The 20,608-nt window shown below is 44.7% G+C and overlaps 1 protein-coding gene across 1 annotated transcript in view; it reads right to left on the bottom strand.

Moving 5' to 3' along the window:
- Positions 1–10,059: 10,059 nt before the first annotated feature.
- Positions 10,060–20,608, bottom strand: part of LOC147701262 (IgGFc-binding protein-like) — a 402,161-nt gene continuing 391,612 nt past the window's right edge. The window contains exon 20 of the mRNA XM_086929328.1: positions 10,060–10,384. Coding sequence (XP_086785454.1) covers positions 10,378–10,384 — 7 coding nt within the window. The 3' untranslated portion in view covers positions 10,060–10,377. The remainder of the gene's footprint in view (positions 10,385–20,608) is intronic.

The raw sequence follows: 20,608 nt of genomic DNA, 5'->3' as shown, positions 1-20,608 counted from the left end.
CATTGGTGGATGGCTCTTTGCTGATTTGCTGATTGCATATGCTTGTTATGTCTGCTAAGAACAAATTGAACAAGCTCGGTGTCAGTACGCAGTCTTGTTTTAAGCCGCGCTGAGTGTTTATTCTTGCGGATACTCTACTTTCGTCGCCTCGTTTCACTCTGGCTCAGGATTCCGTGTAGAGGGCAATCATTGCGTCCAATAGATTGATCGGTAGCCCCCAGGTTTTTAATTTATTCCAAAGTTGAGTTCTAGTTTCTCTAGAACACGGCTTTAAGGTCGACTAAGCATGCAAATTATTTTGGCTTCCTTTTTCGTGCTTTCTCACTCAAAAGAGCCAGAGTTATCAAATTTGTTGTTGTTCCCATTCCAGACCTGAAACCTGTTTGAAACTTTGGGATTATATTCTTCTCATTCATCCATTCTTGTAGGTGAAAAGGTAGACATGATGCGTATAATTTGGCTTCTACGTCAATCAGAGATATCAGTCGATAATTTTCAGGCATGCTATGAATGCCATTTTTAAATATTGGGTGGATTATATTCCCTCTTCAGCAACTTGGTACGATCTTCTGACTGTAAATATAGTTTAAAAGGGGTGTGAAATAGTTTGCCCATACTCAGGTGCTCCCTCCATCCTTAATCTTGTTATTAGTCCTTTCAATTGTTTGGTATTGGTATTGATGAGATTTTCTAATACGTTACTGCTGATCTCTAGCATTTGTTGAGAATGGCCTTCCTGTGGTTGGGGACTAAGATGTTCTCCTCAGGGTTCTTTTAAAACCGTGGCTGCATTAACATGGTTCTAGTCCAATTTATTGTACATCTTTTGAATATATTTAATCCACGTATCTTCTCCTATTACGTTGTCTTGGTGGAGTCTTGAGCTCTTTGTCAGATTATTGATTATTTCCCAGAATTCCCTGCTTGTTGGCAGTTTGCTTGCCCATAGTAGTTTATTCCAAATGGATTCTTTATACTCTCTTTTTACCTCCCTTAAATTTTTCTTGTATTTTTTCTGCATTTCCTGTCATTTGCCATTATCAGATTATTTTCCCGTTTTTGCTGCCGTTGCACGGAGGTACACCTCTCTGGCAATGCTCCTTTTAAGATCTTGCCGTTGGTTGTGAAACCATGGCTCCTTCCTGGCATCTTTCTTCATTTGTCGTCCTGGAATTGCTGGAAATTTATCAATTGGAAACTGCCCCAAAAGGTCCCAATTTTTTAACGCTATTTCTTTGTGTGTCCCTAGCGTCGTCACGTAATCCTGGATTGTTTCCAATATTATGTTTGTGTCTTGTCCTCACCACTTCAGTTTCCTCAGATTATATTTCTCTGGAAATTATGGCAGAGTCTTTAATATTTGTGTTTGAGCTAAAGCGATGTTAATTTTCATTATCTGTGGAAAATGATCGCTTTCTGTCCGTGGGCATATTTGGAAGCAATGTATCCTAGGAAAGAGATTGTTACTGACAAAGGTAAAGTCAATAATTGATTGACTCTTTCCACTCAGAAACGTAGCGGCCGCTGGTCTATCTCCAGTTGCATTACCGTTCAAGGTGATTAAACCTAGAGCTTCCAGATCTTGGGTTGTTGATGTAATTCCTGGGGTATCCCTCCTCATACTTCTGGATGGTTTACAGTTTATGAAATTACTATTACAATCTCCTGAAATTATCAGATTACTGTGCTTGTGAGTCTTTTGAAACACCTTGATCAAGTTTACCAGTGTCAGAAATATCGCCTTCTGTAGCTTTCTGTCTGGATGAATGTATACGTTAACTATTATTAATTGCCAGTTTAAACTGTTGGTATGGTTTTTACCAGTCAATTTTAACACTTGCAGCCAGTTTTCTTCCACATCTAGTTCTTCTGTGGACCAGTCATATTTTACTGTTGCAAAAAATGATAAACCTCACCTTAGATGCCCGAACTTCGAGAATTTTTCTGCTAAAATGTAATGTCCTGTGTAACCCGTAATTGGAACCGGTTTCATATTCCATGTCTCTTGGAGCAATATTAAATCTTGATTTTGTATAAACAACAGGGTTTCATGATCCTGACCCATACCTCCAAATCCATGGACATTCCAAGAGCAAATCTTTATCAATTCTGGATGTTCTTCTACTGAACCTTGGTTGGGCCTTACTGTATTCTTTACTGCATTTCCCTTGTTCCTGTCTTAGTTCTCTTTCATTATATTTTTGGGGTCGCTCCTTGGGTTTTCGTTAGGTACAGTGTTTACTCAGAACCGTTGGAACCCAGGACCAATCTTGACTGGTGTTTAACTGCTGGTCAAGGTATGATGATTGCTTTTTCTGTGTTGAATTATTTCCCATCGTTTGCTAGGAATTTCTAGCGCTGCGTAGACAAGATTTTTGGCCTTTCCCAGGTGACTGCCCTGTTTTTAATGATGCCAAATATTTTAAGGGGGGTAAGGATATTTCGATTGCTTATGAAGTCTTAGAGTGATTCCCCAGGCTTCAAATTTTTCCTTTGTTGCATAGATCCTATCTACTAGATCCTTGGAATTCCAGATTGTCAAGGTCACTTCTATATCCATGGGGGAGGCCGTTGGTCGAAATTCTACCACTAATAGAACGTGTGATGTTATCCCCTTTAATTTGGATATCTCAAATAAATAACAATAACAGATTCCCGATTCCCAGATTTTTTCTGTGTTGTTGTCCATGGCGTCTCTGTTGTTTGTATTATTGATGGAAACTTACAGGAACGGCCTTTATTATTTAGGGTGATTATTAGTGGAATTAAATTGTTTTGTAACTTACTATTTATTTGGGTCTCTTTTGGTTGATCTGACAAAGCAAACTTGCAAGTGCAACCCTTCATATTTCTAGTAACTGTAATCAGGATTTGTCTAATAAAATCCTCGTTTTTGGTTTTGTCAGTAGATTTTGTCGCTGATCTTTCTTCAACTCTTTCCACCAAGTTTTTAACTCTTATATCTTCTACCCATTTTTCTTGGCTTTGGTCTCTGCTGCTTTGGGGTGTTAGTTCCATATGGGCCCGTGCATTTACTACTACTTCTTCTACGTTGTTGCTCGATTGTTTTTGCTCTAGATTCTCCTTCTTAGAGCCTAGCTTTTGAGCCCCTTTGAGGACTTTTTGTTTTTTGGTTTTGTTGGTGTATTCCTGATTTGTTTTCTCTTGAACGCTTGAAGCATTTATAATCGGGAGAGGATATGTTTTGATTAGTTTGTTTGGGTTCACTGCCATGTTTAATAATATTGAATCGGTGAGGAATAAATCTGAAGATTCTTCTTTAAGATTTCTGTTTTTTTCTGTTGTCAAGATTTGATTGGTAAAAATGGGGTCGATTTTCCCTGACCCTGTGATGGTGCAAATTATTTGCTTTGATCTGGCTTTCCTTGCGCATTCTCTTTGTCTTTTGGTCAGTTTCCCGGTCTGAGAGAGTTAAGTGGAAGATGATTTTTCCTCTATGAGGTTCACCCCTAAGCCTTGTTTTTACTCTTCCTCTTCTTCCCCTTTATTATTACCCTTGGTTGCTGTAATCTCCATTGATGTCTTCAGGGACTATACTTTGGCTTCATTTTCAGCTATCGCTTGAGGTCCTTCCCTTGGATCAGCTTTATGTGTTAGCTGCACTGCCCCTAATATATCTGTGAGTGTGAGTATTTGTGGGAGCTTGGCCAGTTTATCCATGATTGTACCACAGCCACATGTGGCCTTCGGTTTGGATTCTGAGCGTCCCCTGCCGTTGAGTAACCTCGTAATTGTGTCCAATGTAACATTTATACCATGTATATGTTCTGCAATTAAGCTAATGAGGTCTATCTGCACCTCCCATTTTATCAGACTGAAAATTTAGAGCCCTTGTTGCTTGGTCCAGTGCGCTTAGTAAGGATTTGCTCCATGGGGCGGTTGGTATCTCCTGGGTTGGTTTCCCTGGTGACACCGACTGTGACTCAATCCTATTTACTGATGAAATTGTGTTAGGAGGTAACGGGCATATGGATTTGGTTTCTATTTCGAAGCTTCCTTCTTTTGACTTTTCCCCTGGTTTGGTATTTCTAGGAGTCTGGTTTAGGGGAGTAGAGGCTACCCTCCCTTCTCCACCTGATTTCCATTCCTTTGAGGAGGTATTTAATGGGAGTTTCCCTTCCTTAGATGGGAAGGTTGTATCTGGTTTTATTGTATTAATTTCCAAATTTTGAAGGAGATTAGCATCGGAGGCAAAAGAGAAGGAGCAACCCCAAGCTTCGTCCGTATTGGCTACCTGGCTTCTCAGATTTTTTGGCAGATCTTCAGTTGCAGTATTCTTATTATTTGTTTGTGGGGTTCTTACTGTATTGTAGTTATTTCTCTGGGGGATTCGTTCATATGGACTTGTGCTATTGCAGTTAACTACCTGCTTGCTGCAAATATTCCACATGGGCTTGGTTCTCTATTAGAACTTTGCTTTGAGCTGCCTTGGGGGAAATAAAACTCTTTTTAATGCAGACGGACATGTCCTGTTGTTCTGACCCCCCTGGGGTATAATGGCCTTTTATTTCAGATTTGTTTGGCATTATGGGACTGATCAGACCTGGTATCTCTTTTGCTGGAGCATTGATTGCGTCCATTGGGTCCTTTAGGAAGAAGAATTTCTGTATTACATTTTTATCGCAAAAATTGAAGAGTGTAGGTTCTGGTGTTGGTACTGCAACTAGCTTTTCACTCGACTCCGGTATCTTCCTTTTTTTCCTTAAAGGAGGTGTTTGAGCCATTAAGGCAGTATTTTTATTTTTATTTTTCCTTGTTGCCACCTGGCAGATTTTTCCTGATCTCATCTTCCCGGTATATATATTTTTTGTATTTGTTATCTCTTCTTTAAATAGTTTATTTTTGGGTAGTATATTTCAGGGTCTTTATATCCTCAACTTCGAGTTGCGTTGCTGTACTGTTGCTGTTTCTGACCGACCTTTCTGTTGTTCTCTGGAGCCCAGCTCGGACTTTAAACTAGAGCTGGTGTTTTAAGATAATCCTCTTTTACTTTTCTCGTGGCTACAGCGTTTCTTGTACAACTAGAATATCTGAATTGCCTTGAAGCAGATGAAAAAGCTAAAGAAGCTGAGCTGAGTTACTAACCTCAAAGTTTTCCAGTGCCGCTCAAGATCGGCCGCAGATGTTAAGGAGAGCTGGTAATGAAGAAATTTGAGAGGGGAAGAGGAATGAAGGAATGAACACGTGACTGGCGAAGAGCAAGCTGTGAACTGGCTGGCTGGCTGGCAGCTGGACTGGAGAAGAGCCTAGCGGGTGGGGACTGGAGGGCGAAGAGCACCAACAAGGAGGAAAACTGAAAAGAACTGAGAGCAGGGCACTCTGACAATTGGCTAGCTGCTCCCAACCTAGTTGGGCTGCTTCTGTGGACTCGCTGAGCTCTCACTCAGCAGCCGCCAATAGTGGCAGCCGCGCTCTCTTGTTTGCTATAACTACGCCTCCCTTGCTTTATCTTACCCGGTCTCTCCGCTTCTTCTCCACAGCAGGAGGCCCAAGCAGCAATGCGGCCCACTCCTCGCTCACACTGGCCGCTTACCAGGATAAAGAGTGCAGGCTGCACTAAAACTGGGGGAGGCCGGGGAGCCGGAGGCCGAATTGAAGGTCAAGTCCGCAAAGATGTAATATATAGCAGCGACGAGAAAGGCAGCATTCTCCTCCTTGCTCCTCAGAAGGCGATAAAGGGTGCAGTCTGCATTGAAGCCGCTGGGACCGCGAGAGCCGTGAAGCCGTAGGCCTACATGCAAGGTGCTGAGATGAAGGGTGCAGTCTGCATGACACCATGGGGGCTGTGGAGCTGCGGGCCGCAGGCAGAGATAAAAGGGGCAGCCCACAAAGATGTAATGAAAAGCTGCGGGGGGAAAGGCAGCGTCCTTCTCCTCGCTCTACAACTGGCGAATGGTTTGGTGATCTGGCGGAAAACCTGGAGAAGACAGCCTCTGATGAATAGATGGATGGATGGGCCCTGAGACTGATGTGAGAAGATGAAAAACACCTCTTCCAATTGGAGCTTGTGTACCGCCTAAATTGCATTGGCTTACCTTGCATTGTCTTACCATAATGTTTTGCCCTCTCTGTAAATGAGCCACCAGTAAAGCATCTCAAGACAGAATGAGAGACCGAATGAGAGTGCTGAAGCTGAAGAGGGATGGGATGGGTTTTTGTTTTTCCTTCTATGATTTATTTTCCTACCGCAATAGTAACATCTCTAGACAAGAACAGTTGTTGACCCAATAAGAAGGCTAAGGACAGTTCAGCTCAGGAGAAAAACAAATAGAAAGGTACCTACCTAAAGGTACCTACCTAAGCAAAAATTAAATCACTGTGAAGGCAAAAAGCTCCACTAGAACTATAGATGTTTTTAGAAACTAAAGGAAACGAGTTGCCTCGTGGCATAGCTGACATTCTTCTGGAATTCTGAAAACTTCAGTGCATAGTACAGTGTACATTGGAGTATGCGATTTGTGTTTAAAATAGTGGACAACAGTGGTGTTTTTAGCCAAATGTACTGTGCATCCATCTTCGCTATTGAATGCACTATTTTAAATAAACAATGATGAAAGATTAGAAAATGTTAACATCAGCAGTTAGCATTTTTTCAAATGAGTAAGTATTCTACGGACCTTGGATGTGCATTGAGATAGTCTACTGTCAATGGATTCTGAGAGACTATCTTTGACAGGGATCTAGAAGTGCAGGTAAGCAATCCTTATGACTGGTGGTAACTGCCCAAGCAAAACCTTACACTTAGGGTACATATGCGTGTACAACAGGCACACTGTCTGCTGTGGGCATCGCAGGGCAAGCACTGGACTGGCTATCGTCCTTTCTGCAGGATAGATCTCAGGAGGTCTGGATGCCTCCCTTTTCATCTACCCCAAAGAGGCTTACGACTGGTGTCCAGCAGGGGTCCACGTTAAGTCCCCTTCTTTTTAATGTTTACCTGACCCCTTTGATCTACCTTGCTGAACAACTAGGGGCCAAAATAATGGCCTAGCTGACGATACTCAGCTCCTATTTACTTGGCCCAAGGACAATCTTGACACATCGTCAGTCCACCATTGTCTATCTTCCATTTTTCGCTGGTTAGCCCTTGCCCAGCTAAAATGTAATGAAGAAAAATCTGAGGTCCTCTTTTACGGATCATTTCCTGACAATTTTAAGGACCTCCTATGGCCTCCAGACTTGCCCTCCCCTAAAAACATGGGCAGCCCTGCAAAAAATCTTGGGGTCTGGTTTGGGAGTAACCTAAAATTTGAAGAGCACATAAAAAAACTAACGGGCATTTGCTTTGGTACTCTCAGGGGCCAGGCTTTATGAAGATTTTTTCCTCTCCTTCCGAGAGAAGCAAAGGAAACTGTTTCGCGAGCCTTGATTTTGTCAAGACTCGAATATGCGAATGCCCTCTATAGTGGCCTTCCTGCCTATCTGATTCAGAGGCTCCAGGTGATCCAGAATTCTGCTGCGCGCCTGTTGTTGCAACTTCCCAGGAGATCCAGCGTCCGGTCTCACTTGCTGAGTCTCCACTGGCTACCCGTGGCGCACAGGATTCTGTTTAATACGTTAGTACTTGCGTTCAGAGCAATTCATCAGACAGGCCCCAGTTATTTGAGGAAAAGATTTGCCTTATACACCCCATCCCGTTCCCTTCGGTCAGAGAATCAATGCCTAATGGCTGTCCCAAGATTCAAATTTGCCAGGATAGGAGGCCAATCGATCTCAGTTAGGGTGGCAAGGGCATGGAACGCCCTCCCTCTCACACTTAGATCGGTTCAGTCAATCGAGATTTTTAAGAAAAGACTTAAAACACATTTGTTCAAACTCTGTTAGTAAGCACCTGACTCTGATTTCTTTATCTTTCTCTCCCCCTGACAGTCTGCTTGTATCTTACACTCCGCACCAGGACACTATTTCAGTAATTGAGTTCGCTACAAAAGCCTTTAATAATTAATAATAACATGCCATTCAAGTGCCCTCACAAGAACTGTGCGACTCGCTAGCCACCATGTTCCACTGCAAGATCACTGACATCCACAACAGCTTCAACACCACAACCACCCCGACTACACCAGACTCCACCTTCCCCGCAAACACCACCAGCACCAACCGCCTGACCTGGTTCAACGACAACGACAATGAAACACACAAGGTCATGAACTCCATCCACTCAGGATCTTCGTCAGACCCGTGCCTACACCACGTATTCAACAAAGCAGATGCAGCCATCCCCCCAACTACAGAAGGTCATCAACATCTCCTTCGAAACAGCGACATTCCCGGAAAGCTGGAAGCACGCCGAAAACAACGCCCTCCTAAAGAAGCCCGAGTCGGACCCCAAGGACCTCAAGAATTTCCGGCCCATCTCCCTGCTCCCGTTCCCGGCAAAGGTCATCGAGAAAATCATCAATATACAACTGACCCGCCACCTTGAAGACGACAACATCTTGGACCTGTCCCAGTCCGGATTCAGACGAAACCACAGCACCGAGACAGCACTCATCGCCGCCACAGATGACATCAGGCGCCAACTAGACAAGGGCGAAACATCAGCCCTCATCCCCCTGGACCTGTCAGCCACCTTCGACACGGTCTGCCATTGCACCCTAAAGACACGCCTCCAAGAGGCTGGAATCCAAGAGAAGGCCCTTGCCTGGACCACATCCTTCCTCTCCGGCAGAACCCAGAGCGTCCGCCTCCCACCCTTCCGATCTGAAGCCACTGACATCATCTGGGGCATTCCCCGGGGCTCATCCCTCAGCCCAACGCTGTTCAATGTCTACATGGACTCCCTCGCACAAGTGGTCGGCCATCATGACCTCAACATCATCTCCTACGCCGACGGCACCCAGCTCATACTCTACCTCACCAAGGACCCACACACCGCCAAAACCAACCTCCATGAGGGAATGAAGGCCGTCACCGACTGGATGAGGAGCAGCCGTCGGAAGCTGAATTCAGACAAGACAGAGGTCCTCATCCTCGGACCCACCCCCTCAGCCCGGGACGACTCCTGGTGGCTGACCACACTGGGAACAGCACAAACACCCACCGACCAGGCACGCAACCTAGGATTCAACCTCGACTCCCTCTCCATGTCTAAACAGGTCAGCGCCGTCTCCTCCTCCTGCTACAACACCCTCTGCATGCTACACAGGATCTACAAGTGTATCTCGACCGAAATAATAAGAACGGTGACACAGGCCTTTGTCAGCAGCAGACTGGACTACGGCAACACACTCTATGCAGGAATCCCAGCCAAACACCTACGAGGGCTACAACGCATCCAAAACGGCTCCGCCTGTTTGATCCTGAACATCCCCCGCCGCAGCCACATCACCCCCCACCTGAGAGACCTACACTGGCTCCCCGTCAACAAGAGGATCACCTTCAAGCTCCTCACCCACGCATACAAAGCACTTCACAATGCCGTAACAGCCTATCTGAACAGCAGACTCAGCTTCTACACCCCCACCTGCCAGCTCCGCTCCACCAGCTTCGCCCTCGCAGCTGTCCCCCGCATCCAATGAACGACCTCCAGCGGCAGATCCTTCTCCTACCTCGCCGCCAAGACCTGTAACACCCTCCCTGCCCACCTATGGCAGACCCAAGACCTACTCGCCTTCAGAAGACTCCTCAAGACCTAGTTCCCTCGAGCAGTAGCGGCACCCCCTCCCCTCAGTGCCTGGAGACCCTCACGGGTAAGAAGCGCGTTTTACAAGTACTCTGATTGATTGATTGATTTCTCAATTATTTAACGCACTGCAAAACACCCCACATATTTTGCGCCAATGCTATTTGTGCTGGGGTGTTCTAATAACCATTAATAATGCATTGGCCTAAGTAGTCCTCAATATTAAACATGGGGATTTATTTTGTTCAGTAAAAGTTTATAAAAAATTGACAAACCGAAACTTGCATAAGAGAATATGTTTTCTCTGCTTTCATTTACTCTCTGGAAAATATTCTACTAGGGTAGTGTGTCTGACACGATTTACCAAAAAGTATAGAACATAGCTTAGAAACCAAGTAAAAAATACTGCAACATGTATTTACACAATCCTGTGCCAAAAGAGTTTATTTGAAGTGGACATTCAGGGAAAATAATACATACATACATTGCCCTTCAAATTAGAAGAATACAGACAGTGTATTTCCATTTAGAGGATGTCTTCAAAAGATTGTGCTGCTTGCTTAAGTGGAAGGAACGTACTTCTTGTTCCAGATTTATAAACTTCCACCAAAAACAGGTGCTGAGCGAAGAAATCGGTGAGTTAGACAGAAGAACTAAAGAAGCTACTGCACCCAAACCATCATAACTGGACCGAGTTAATGTAAAGTCCTTCAGAAGCCAAAAAGTTAATTCTAGGAGCTGAAAAGAAAAAGAGTGAAAAAAAAAGATAAGTTTCATTCTTTTCCACACAACTATGCTACCATCCATTTCCCTACCACTCGATGACATTTACATGCATTGTTTGTCATATGAAGGAACATATGTAGAAGTAACTCTCCGTCACATATTGATCGAAAATTGGTAATAGTACCACTTTAAATATATATATATCAAAGAAGAAACAACACTCATGGAAGAGAGGAGAAAATACATGTTTAATCTCACAAGTGAACCAGCTTTCTCAATTATTAGCTGGGGTGCACCATTGAATTAATTATAAAGCATATCTGCTTGGTTCAGTGTCACATGATATTACAAATCAAAATAAAATGAAAAAGAGACAATTCAGGCAGTGTAAACATAAAACTGCTCAGTGTGGCCTCCATCTTATAGTAGGGAAACCCAATGCATCTATGATATACTTTACAACACAAATAGAATTGTATTCAATATTCAGTGTTAACTCACGATGTTAAATTTCAAAGTTGCATCAAATTTACTAATTTGATTCAATGTCTTTATATACGTAAGGCATTGATTAAAACATATTGATAAGCTAATTCCCTATTTCCCAATTACTCCAAAAAGCATGCATTTATGCCACAAAATGGTGCCGTTAAGTCTCCTCTCTCTCAATGATTGTAGAATACATAATTGTAAAAGTACTATTCACATTCTCTCCATTTTAAAGTGTTATCTGCATGAGCATCTTACCCATAGATCCACAATTGAGCCCATAATAAGTGGTTCAAGGGGAATGAGGGACACTTGTATAAATGTATCATGGCCATATCACACATGCCCTGTATGCACCATTATAAATTATACCCAGGACTGTGCTATTCCTCGCATAATGAGCGTTTCCATACCACAGTCAAACCTACGGTTGGCATTCTTCAAAGGTATTTTTATCTGATAATTCAGCTCTAATATTGCCTAGAGTACTTAAAGTACCAGGGTTTATTCCTCTGAAAAGCATCCAGGTAGAATAAATGCACTTTATCATCCTTCATTTAGCCTTGTATGGGCATGTACGTGGGATCTTATTACCTTTTCTCTCTCCATTATAAATATCAAAATTGGCAAGGCCCACATTACCATAATTCAATGTGTACAATATTTAGCAAATGACAAGAAAAGGACAAATCCAGAGAAATGAAAAGAACCTGGGAAAGGAGTTAGGGTAAATTTAAGGTGAAATGGCTGCACTGGGTATTAAAGGTAAAATCAGAATCGCAGTCAAAGACAAGCAACTCTGTAGGTAGTTATAGTTAGGACCTAGTTTGCATAGGGAAAGCATTTTTTGACTTTTCCATAACTTTGGCGTTGTTTGATCAATTTTCATGATATTTATCAAACTAGGTTTTAAAGTAGGTTCTATGTCATGGAAAGTTTGGGGGTGATCCGTGCAGTGGGGATTGAGAAATAAGGGTGCGTTTGTAATGTTAATTCCCATAGGAACCTGTTGTTCAACCTACAGCCCGAACTGCTAGACAGAATAACACCAACTTTGGCAGAAAGGTAGATGTTGTTACACAGATTGTGCTTTTTGCTATTTGGTGCAAATCTGTTCAGTAATTTTTAAGAAATTAAAATAGAACAATATAGTTATCTTTGGCTGCGGATATTTCACAGTGATTTCAGGATGGTCACTGATATTTGGTGGTATGTCACGAGTCCATGCGCCTTCGGGAATGCTATGATTGGTTGGGCTCAACCTGAACAAAAAATTGGTACTGCCAATTTATCGATTGGGCTGAATATTTCTGTGAAAGGCAACATGGGGGTCAGGGTGAAATTACTTTGACCACATGATTGAGAAATGGGGGTGCAAGTGACACAAGTTATGTGTCCAAAATAGTTTTTTAACCGTATGTGATATTCACATTGACACCGTGACCACCAGGACAGCCCCCTTGTACCATTGTGGGGATGTTGCAAATGTTACGATGGCACCGTAAATATTGGTAGAAAAATAAAACACAAAGGATCTATATCTATATACACACACTCACTCGTCACAGTTATAGACTCATGTACGCACTCACAAACTCACTCAGACACTTATACACATACCTACTCACACACCTATTCATCCAGTCACATACCCACTCAGATTCTCATACACACACCCACATATCCATTCAGTTACTCATGCACCCACTTACAGACTCACTCAGAGAGTGAGGCAGTCATGTACAGACCCACTCAGAGACTCACGCACCTACTTAGAGAAACACTCTTGGACTTATGTGCATAGTCTCATACCCACTCTTACACCCACTCACTGCCCCACCTGGGCACTCAAGCAACCACTCACAGACCTACTTATACTCATGCACCCACTTACAGACCTACTCACACACTCATGTCTGTACTCACAGACCCACTGAGACACTCCCACACCCAATGACACACCCACTGAGACAGCCACTCAAAGATCTACTCAGGAACTCATACACCCACTCACACACCTATGCAGTCACGTGTACACACAGTCACAGAGTCACTCAGATATATATACACCCATTCACTCACCCACTCAGACTCATGCATACACTCACAGACCCACTCAGGCACTCACCCTCCCAGTCAAAGAACCACTCAGACACTCATGCATGCAGCCATGTACTTACCCACTCGGAGACTTATACTCACACTCCCAGACATATTGAAACACTCATACACCCACTCACAGATCCACTCAGACACTCATACCCTCACTCACAGACCTACTCAGATACTCACACACCCATACAGTCACTCACACACCCACTCACAGACCCACTCAGAGACTTATGCATCCAGTCACTCATATACCCAGAGGTTATTGCACCCACTCACAATCCTACTCAGAGACTTATAACCCCTTTCACAGAACTGCTCAGACACCCACGCTCTCAGTCATTGACCACTAAGACACTCATGCACACACTCACAGATCTACTCGGACAGTCATACACCCACTCACTCACCCTCTCAGAAACCCATGTAAACACTCATGTATTGAATCACAGATCCAGTCAGGCAGTCCTATGCTTAGTTTTAAATGCACAAACACACTCATGCACCTACTCAGAGATCAACTTAAGGACTCAACCTTCCCCACTAGGGTACTGCAGTACCGTGTAAGATTGCCCTAGGAAGCTTGTATGCTACCGTAACACCATCGCTCATTGATTAAATGTATTTTTGTATGTAAATGTTATTGCATTGACTGTCATTGCAAACTATATTGTATGGAAATTGAGTTAATGCAACCCAACACATATTAGCCATGTGTTACAATACTATGTACGAAGTCTTGTCTTGTTTCATTAAATGCACGCACGTGATAGTTTTAAATATTTTTGGGAAGAAACTGCAATTGCTGAGCTCATAGTACATAAAGTTGTAATAATTGCCCCAACGATTCAACAAACTGAACTGAAAACTGAAATTTGAATTGTATTAGGCGAATTACGAAATAGCCATGGATTCTACACTAAAGCACATGAATCCTAGGTTCCCAAAGCAAATAAACAGACTAAACAAGTTCTGCCAAGAATGGCATTCACAGACAAGGCACACACATTCCCCTGGCCCAAGGAAGGTACATTTGACACAAATATAATTGAGCACAGTAAAACACACACAAAAAACAAATATACAGGTTAAAAGAGAGACAAGAGAGATGCATTACTAGAGCTATGAGCCATCTTCGAGGACCTAAGCCGTCTCCGGCGTCCGGAATGCTTTGAAACTTCACTAATTATGCTCCCCGATGAAGGGCGGTGGCCCGAAATGCATTGGAGCGGACTATAAAATGTTTCATTTGTGAATGTTGAAAACTTATTTGGAAACACAGCGTCATATGGATATGAAATGAATACCAATGATGAAATAAAAATAAAAAATAAAAAGAACTATATGGATAAACAGCTAAGATTGTCCAGTTAAATCGTTTTGAACAATACATTACATTGAGTGCCTCAGGGATGTTTCCAATGACCCATTGGCTACACTCATTCTGATCCATCTTCGAGGACGCCAGCAGCGATAGCCTTGCAATGCCATTAGCAATAAACCGTCAGCTCCTCTCCCACTATATGCAGAGATGAACATCTGGGATGAACATCTTCACATACGCTACCACTGCATTAGGTTACTCTACCCAGCCATAATAGAAGCCAACGAGCCTCCCACCATTAGAAGGTCAGTCATATATAAGTTGGAGAAAAGCTAAATTAACGGTCCCAGACAAAGAAAGTACATCCCAAGTTCCTAGGAAAGGTCCACAAAAACTCAACTCCCTGTCCACCAGAAATGACACATGAAACCCCAAGAGCAGGTAGGATAAACATTCCCACTAGGTCAGGTGAACATCTGCGGATGTCATAGAAGTTTGTTGAGATGCTCAATAGTGATTCAGCAAGCTTTGGAGAGAAAGGGAGCACTAGTTCCCTGGGTACCGATGGCAAGGGTGGGGCTACAGGATTTACCCAATTAGCTGATGAGGAAACTGAGGGTGAACTTGAAAGCAAAGCTAAGTCCATGAGAGCAGAGCATAGTGTAGAGCAAAAGAGACAGGCCAGACAGGGTGAGGGGGGAAATAAGGAACTAACACTTGAGAGAGAAAGGGCACGCAACAACACATGCCTCGTACTGTCATCCACATGCCAATCTCAAGAGGAAACCATAGTAACAGTACTCCTGAATATCATACCTTATACACACAGGGGCAACTAAGTCATGCATTATGGAGGGTATAGTCTTTTTATCGAAAGACACTATGGTCCTAACCTCGGACGCCATGAGGCAGCCCATGTGGGAGAAAAGAAAGCCATGGAGCAGCCTTGATGTTCTTTCCTGTATGACAAGTTAAACCATTGATCACACGGGATTCAGGGAAATACCCAACACTAAAGAAAAAAGCCCAAAGCTACCCGAAAATGAAGTTTCCAGATACCTAGGCAGGGTCAAGAATAGCCCAAGATAGGTACCTGAAATCCACGAGGGAGGGCCACGCCACATTCCACACCACATGACTGGAACAAAGAGGTGCACGTTCACCATGAATCGTTTTGTCCACCATAAGCGTGGAAGGGTATACTCAGATGTGAGTCCCTTGCTCATTGCACCATCAGGATTCAAGCAAGCCGGGCCGAAGACGGCTGTAATGCCAGAAACCGGTCCCCGGAAGCTTGTTTCCTTCCCAGTATAAGAATTGGCTTGGTAGTTTGGTCTGCCCTGTTACCATGATGCACTGGGCCAGGGACAGACTAATTTGCATGTAGCCAGGTTCTGAGCTGGGATGGTGCAGTGAGCTAAAAAACGGTGATGGATCAAGCCCTGATCTTTGGACTGGGTAGGAGTAGTCTGCTTAATTCATATACTCTGTCCATCACCACCCCCTTTTCTGAATCGTTTTGTCCACCATAAGCGTGGAAGGGTATACTCAGATGTGAGTCCCTTGCTCATTGCACCATCAGGATTCAAGCAAGCCGGGCCGAAGACGGCTGTAATGCCAGAAACCGGTCCCCGGAAGCTTGTTTCCTTCCCAGTATAAGAATTGGCTTGGTAGTTTGGTCTGCCCTGTTCCCATGATGCACTGGGCCAGGGACAGACTAATTTGCATGTAGCCAGGTTCTGAGCTGGGATGGTGCAGTGAGCTAAAAAACGGTGATGGATCAAGCCCTGATCTTTGGACTGGGTAGGAGTAGTCTGCTTAATTCAGATACTCTGTCCATCACCACCCCCTTTTCTGAATCGTTTTGTCCACCATAAGCGTGGAAGGGTATACTCAGATGTGAGTCCCTTGCTCATTGCACCATCAGGATTCAAGCAAGCCGGACCGAAGACGGCTGTAATGCCAGAAACCGGTCCCCGGAAGCTTGTTTCCTTCCCAGTATAAGAATTGGCTTGGTAGTTTGGTCTGCCCTGTTCCCATGATGCACTGGGCCAGGGACAGACTAATTTGCATGTAGCCAGGTTCTGAGCTGGGATGGTGCAGTGAGCTAAAAAACGGTGATTGATCAAGCCCTGATCTTTGGACTGGGTAGGAGTAGTCTTCTTAATTCAGATACTCTGTCCATCACCACCCCATTTTCTGAATGGTTTTGTCCACCATAAGCGTGGAAGGGTATACTCAGATGTGAGTCCCTTGCTCATTGCACCATCAGGATTCAAGCAAGCCGGGCCGAAGATGGCTGTAATGCCAGAAACCGGTCCCCGGAAGCTTGTTTCCTTCCCAGTATAAGAATTGGCTTGGTAGTTTGGTCTGCCCTGTTCCCATGATGCACTGGGCCAGGGACAGACTAATTTGCATGTAGCCAGGTTCTGAGCTGGGATGGTGCAGTGAGCTAAAAAACGGTGATGGATCAAGCCCTGATCTTTGGACTGGGTAGGAGTAGTCTGCTTAATTCAGATACTCTGTCCATCACCACCCCCTTTTCTGAATCGTTTTGTCCACCATAAGCGTGGAAGGGTATACTCAGATGTGAGTCCCTTGCTCATTGCACCATCAGGATTCAAGCAAGCCGGGCCGAAGACGGCTGTAATGCCAGAAACCGGTCCCCGGAAGCTTGTTTCCTTCCCAGTATAAGAATTGGCTTGGTAGTTTGGTCTGCCCTGTTCCCATGATGCACTGGGCCAGGGACAGTCTAATTTGCATGTAGCCAGGTTCTGAGCTGGGATGGTGCAGTGAGCTAAAAAACGGTGATGGATCAAGCCCTGATCTTTGGACTGGGTAGGAGTAGTCTGCTTAATTCAGATACTCTGTCCATCACCACCCCCTTTTCTGAATCGTTTTGTCCACCATAAGCGTGGAAGGGTATACTCAGATGTGAGTCCCTTGCTCATTGCACCATCAGGATTCAAGCAAGCCGGGCCGAAGACGGCTGTAATGCCAGAAACCGGTCCCCGGAAGCTTGTTTCCTTCCCAGTATAAGAATTGGCTTGGTAGTTTGGTCTGCCCTGTTCCCATGATGCACTGGGCCAGGGACAGTCTAATTTGCATGTAGCCAGGTTCTGAGCTGGGATGGTGCAGTGAGCTAAAAAACGGTGATGGATCAAGCCCTGATCTTTGGACTGGGTAGGAGTAGTCTGCTTAATTCAGATACTCTGTCCATCACCACCCCCTTTTCTGAATCGTTTTGTCCACCATAAGCGTGGAAGGGTATACTCAGATGTGAGTCCTTTGCTCATTGCACCATCAGGATTCAAGCAAGCCGGGCCGAAGACGGCTGTAATGCCGGAAACCGGTCCCCGGAAGCTTGTTTCCTTCCCAGTATAAGAATTGGCTTGGTAGTTTGGTCTGCCCTGTTCCCATGATGCACTGGGCCAGGGACAGACTAATTTGCATGTAGCCAGGTTCTGAGCTGGGATGGTGCAGTGAGCTACAAAACGGTGATGGATCAAGCCCTGATCTTTGGACTGGGTAGGAGTAGTCTGCTTAATTCAGATACTCTGTCCATCACCACCCCCTTTTCTGAATCGTTTTGTCCACCATAAGCGTGGAAGGGTATACTCAGATGTGAGTCCCTTGCTCATTGCACCATCAGGATTCAAGCAAGCCGGACCGAAGACGGCTGTAATGCCAGAAACCGGTCCCCGGAAGCTTGTTTCCTTCCCAGTATAAGAATTGGCTTGGTAGTTTGGTCTGCCCTGTTCCCATGATGCACTGGGCCAGGGACAGACTAATTTGCATGTAGCCAGGTTCTGAGCTGGGATGGTGCAGTGAGCTAAAAAACGGTGATTGATCAAGCCCTGATCTTTGGACTGGGTAGGAGTAGTCTGCTTAATTCAGATACTCTGTCCATCACCACCCCCTTTTCTGAATCGTTTTGTCCACCATAAGCGTGGAAGGGTATACTCAGATGTGAGTCCTTTGCTCATTGCACCATCAGGATTCAAGCAAGCCGGGCCGAAGACGGCTGTAATGCCGGAAACCGGTCCACGGAAGCTTGTTTCCTTCCCAGTATAAGAATTGGCTTGGTAGTTTGGTCTGCCCTGTTCCCATGATGCACTGGGCCAGGGACAGACTAACTTGCATGTAGCCAGGTTCTGAGCTGGGATGGTGCAGTGAGCTACAAAACGGTGATGGATCAAGCCCTGATCTTTGGACTGGGTAGGAGTAGTCTGCTTAATTCAGATACTCTGTCCATCACCACCCCCTTTTCTGAATCGTTTTGTCCACCATAAGCGTGGAAGGGTATACTCAGATGTGAGTCCCTTGCTCATTGCACCATCAGGATTCAAGCAAGCCGGGCCGAAAACGGCTGTAATGCCAGAAACCGGTCCCCGGAAGCTTGTTTCCTTCCCAGTATAAGAATTGGCTTGGTAGTTTGGTCTGCCCTGTTCCCATGATGCACTGGGCCAGGGACAGACTAATTTGCATGTAGCCAGGTTCTGAGCTGGGATGGTGCAGTGAGCTAAAAAACGGTGATGGATCAAGCCCTGATCTTTGGACTGGGTAGGAGTAGTCTGCTTAATTCAGATACTCTGTCCATCACCACCCCCTTTTCTGAATCGTTTTGTCCACCATAAGCGTGGAAGGGTATACTCAGATGTGAGTCCCTTGCTCATTGCACCATCAGGATTCAAGCATGCCGGGCCGAAGACGGCTGTAATGCCAGAAACCGGTCCCCGGAAGCTTGTTTCCTTCCCAGTATAAGAATTGGCTTGGTAGTTTGGTCTGCCCTGTTCCCATGATGCACTGGGCCAGGGACAGACTAATTTGCATGTAGCCAAGTTCTGAGCTGGTATGGTGCAGTGAGCTAAAAAACGGTGATGGATCAAGCCCTGATCTTTGGACTGGGTAGGAGTAGTCTGCTTAATTTAGATACTCTGTTCATCACCACCCCCTTTTCTGAATCGTTTTGTCCACCATAAGCGTGGAAGGGTATACTCAGATGTGAGTCCCTTGCTCATTGCACCATCAGGATTCAGGCAAGCCGGGCCGAAGACGGCTGTAATGCCAGAAACCGGTCCCCGGAAGCTTGTTTCCTTCCCAGTATAAGATTTGGCTTGGTAGTTTGGTCTGCCCTGTTCCCATGATGCACTGGGCCAGGGACAGACTAATTTGCATGTAGCCAGGTTCTGAGCTGGGATGGTGCAGTGAGCTAAAAAACGGTGATGGATCAAGCCCTGATCTTTGGACTGGGTAGGAGTAGTCTGCTTAATTCAGATACTGTGTCCATCACCACCCCCTTTTCTGAATCGTTCACCAAAACATGCACGGGGCATGTGGCAGGCGTTAGCCACACCAGAGGTAATATGCCACCTCTTTTCACATGTTTCAATCACCTATGGCAGTACTAAACTAAGCGTGGCATGACAAATGCAACCTAGGGGAGTATCAAAAGATGTAGTCCCAGTCGGGAAATATTACTAATGGAAGGGCCCGTACAGCAACCGTACACTTAGCTTTCAGGTATACCAAAAGCTAGCATCACCATAAGACTCTGACTCAAGGGCACAATTTCATCACTCCCTAAGGCAGAGGTGTTCAAACTTTTTGATGCCGAGACCCCTCTGTCAATAAATGTTAGGCGTAAGGACCCCCTCTGACAAAAAATTCTAGAACTTGATACTCATCATCATCGACAACCAAAAGCGCCCCCCCAATTACCACAGCAAATCATTTTATGGTGGGGAAATAGTATTAAACAGTGTTTAGCAAATCAAAGGTTTGCGGGTGACTGTGGTTCTTCACAGGGTGAGGGTCAGAAGAGAGGTTGTGAAAGGTAACAAAACACACTCGTCAAGACAGGTAAACTAGATCATTCAAGATCACACAGGCAGTCGGCGAGGTGCTGAACAGCCTCTAAATTAGCACACACATCGATTCTGTGAGAGCCTGGCCTTGACATGACATGAGACAGACAGCAGTTTACCGCATGCCATTGTCTCCTCCTTCTCCCCTCCCCGGTACCTGGGTGATTTATGACGATTTATTGCTGACAAACTTTTAGACCAGTCACGGAAAATGATGCCACAAGAGAACAGTTTTGGCACATATTGGTATTCAATACCACAATGACAATAGCATATATGTGGAGGAACCATTCATCGTTGAGTCACAAGTGCTTAGCTTAGGACACAAAATCTCATTGCAAACAAAATGACGGAAGTGTTCTATATGAACTGAAGATCCACAAAGCATTTTCACTGCTGCAGTGTGTCAAAGATATTGTATTGTATTGTAATTGCATTTATATAGTG

This window comes from Lissotriton vulgaris, chromosome 7 (assembly GCF_964263255.1).
Source record: "Lissotriton vulgaris chromosome 7, aLisVul1.2, whole genome shotgun sequence".
NCBI classification, from domain to species: Eukaryota; Metazoa; Chordata; class Amphibia; order Caudata; family Salamandridae; genus Lissotriton; species Lissotriton vulgaris.
Note: the sequence above shows the minus strand (reverse complement) of the source record. Positions and strands in the feature narration are given on the sequence as shown.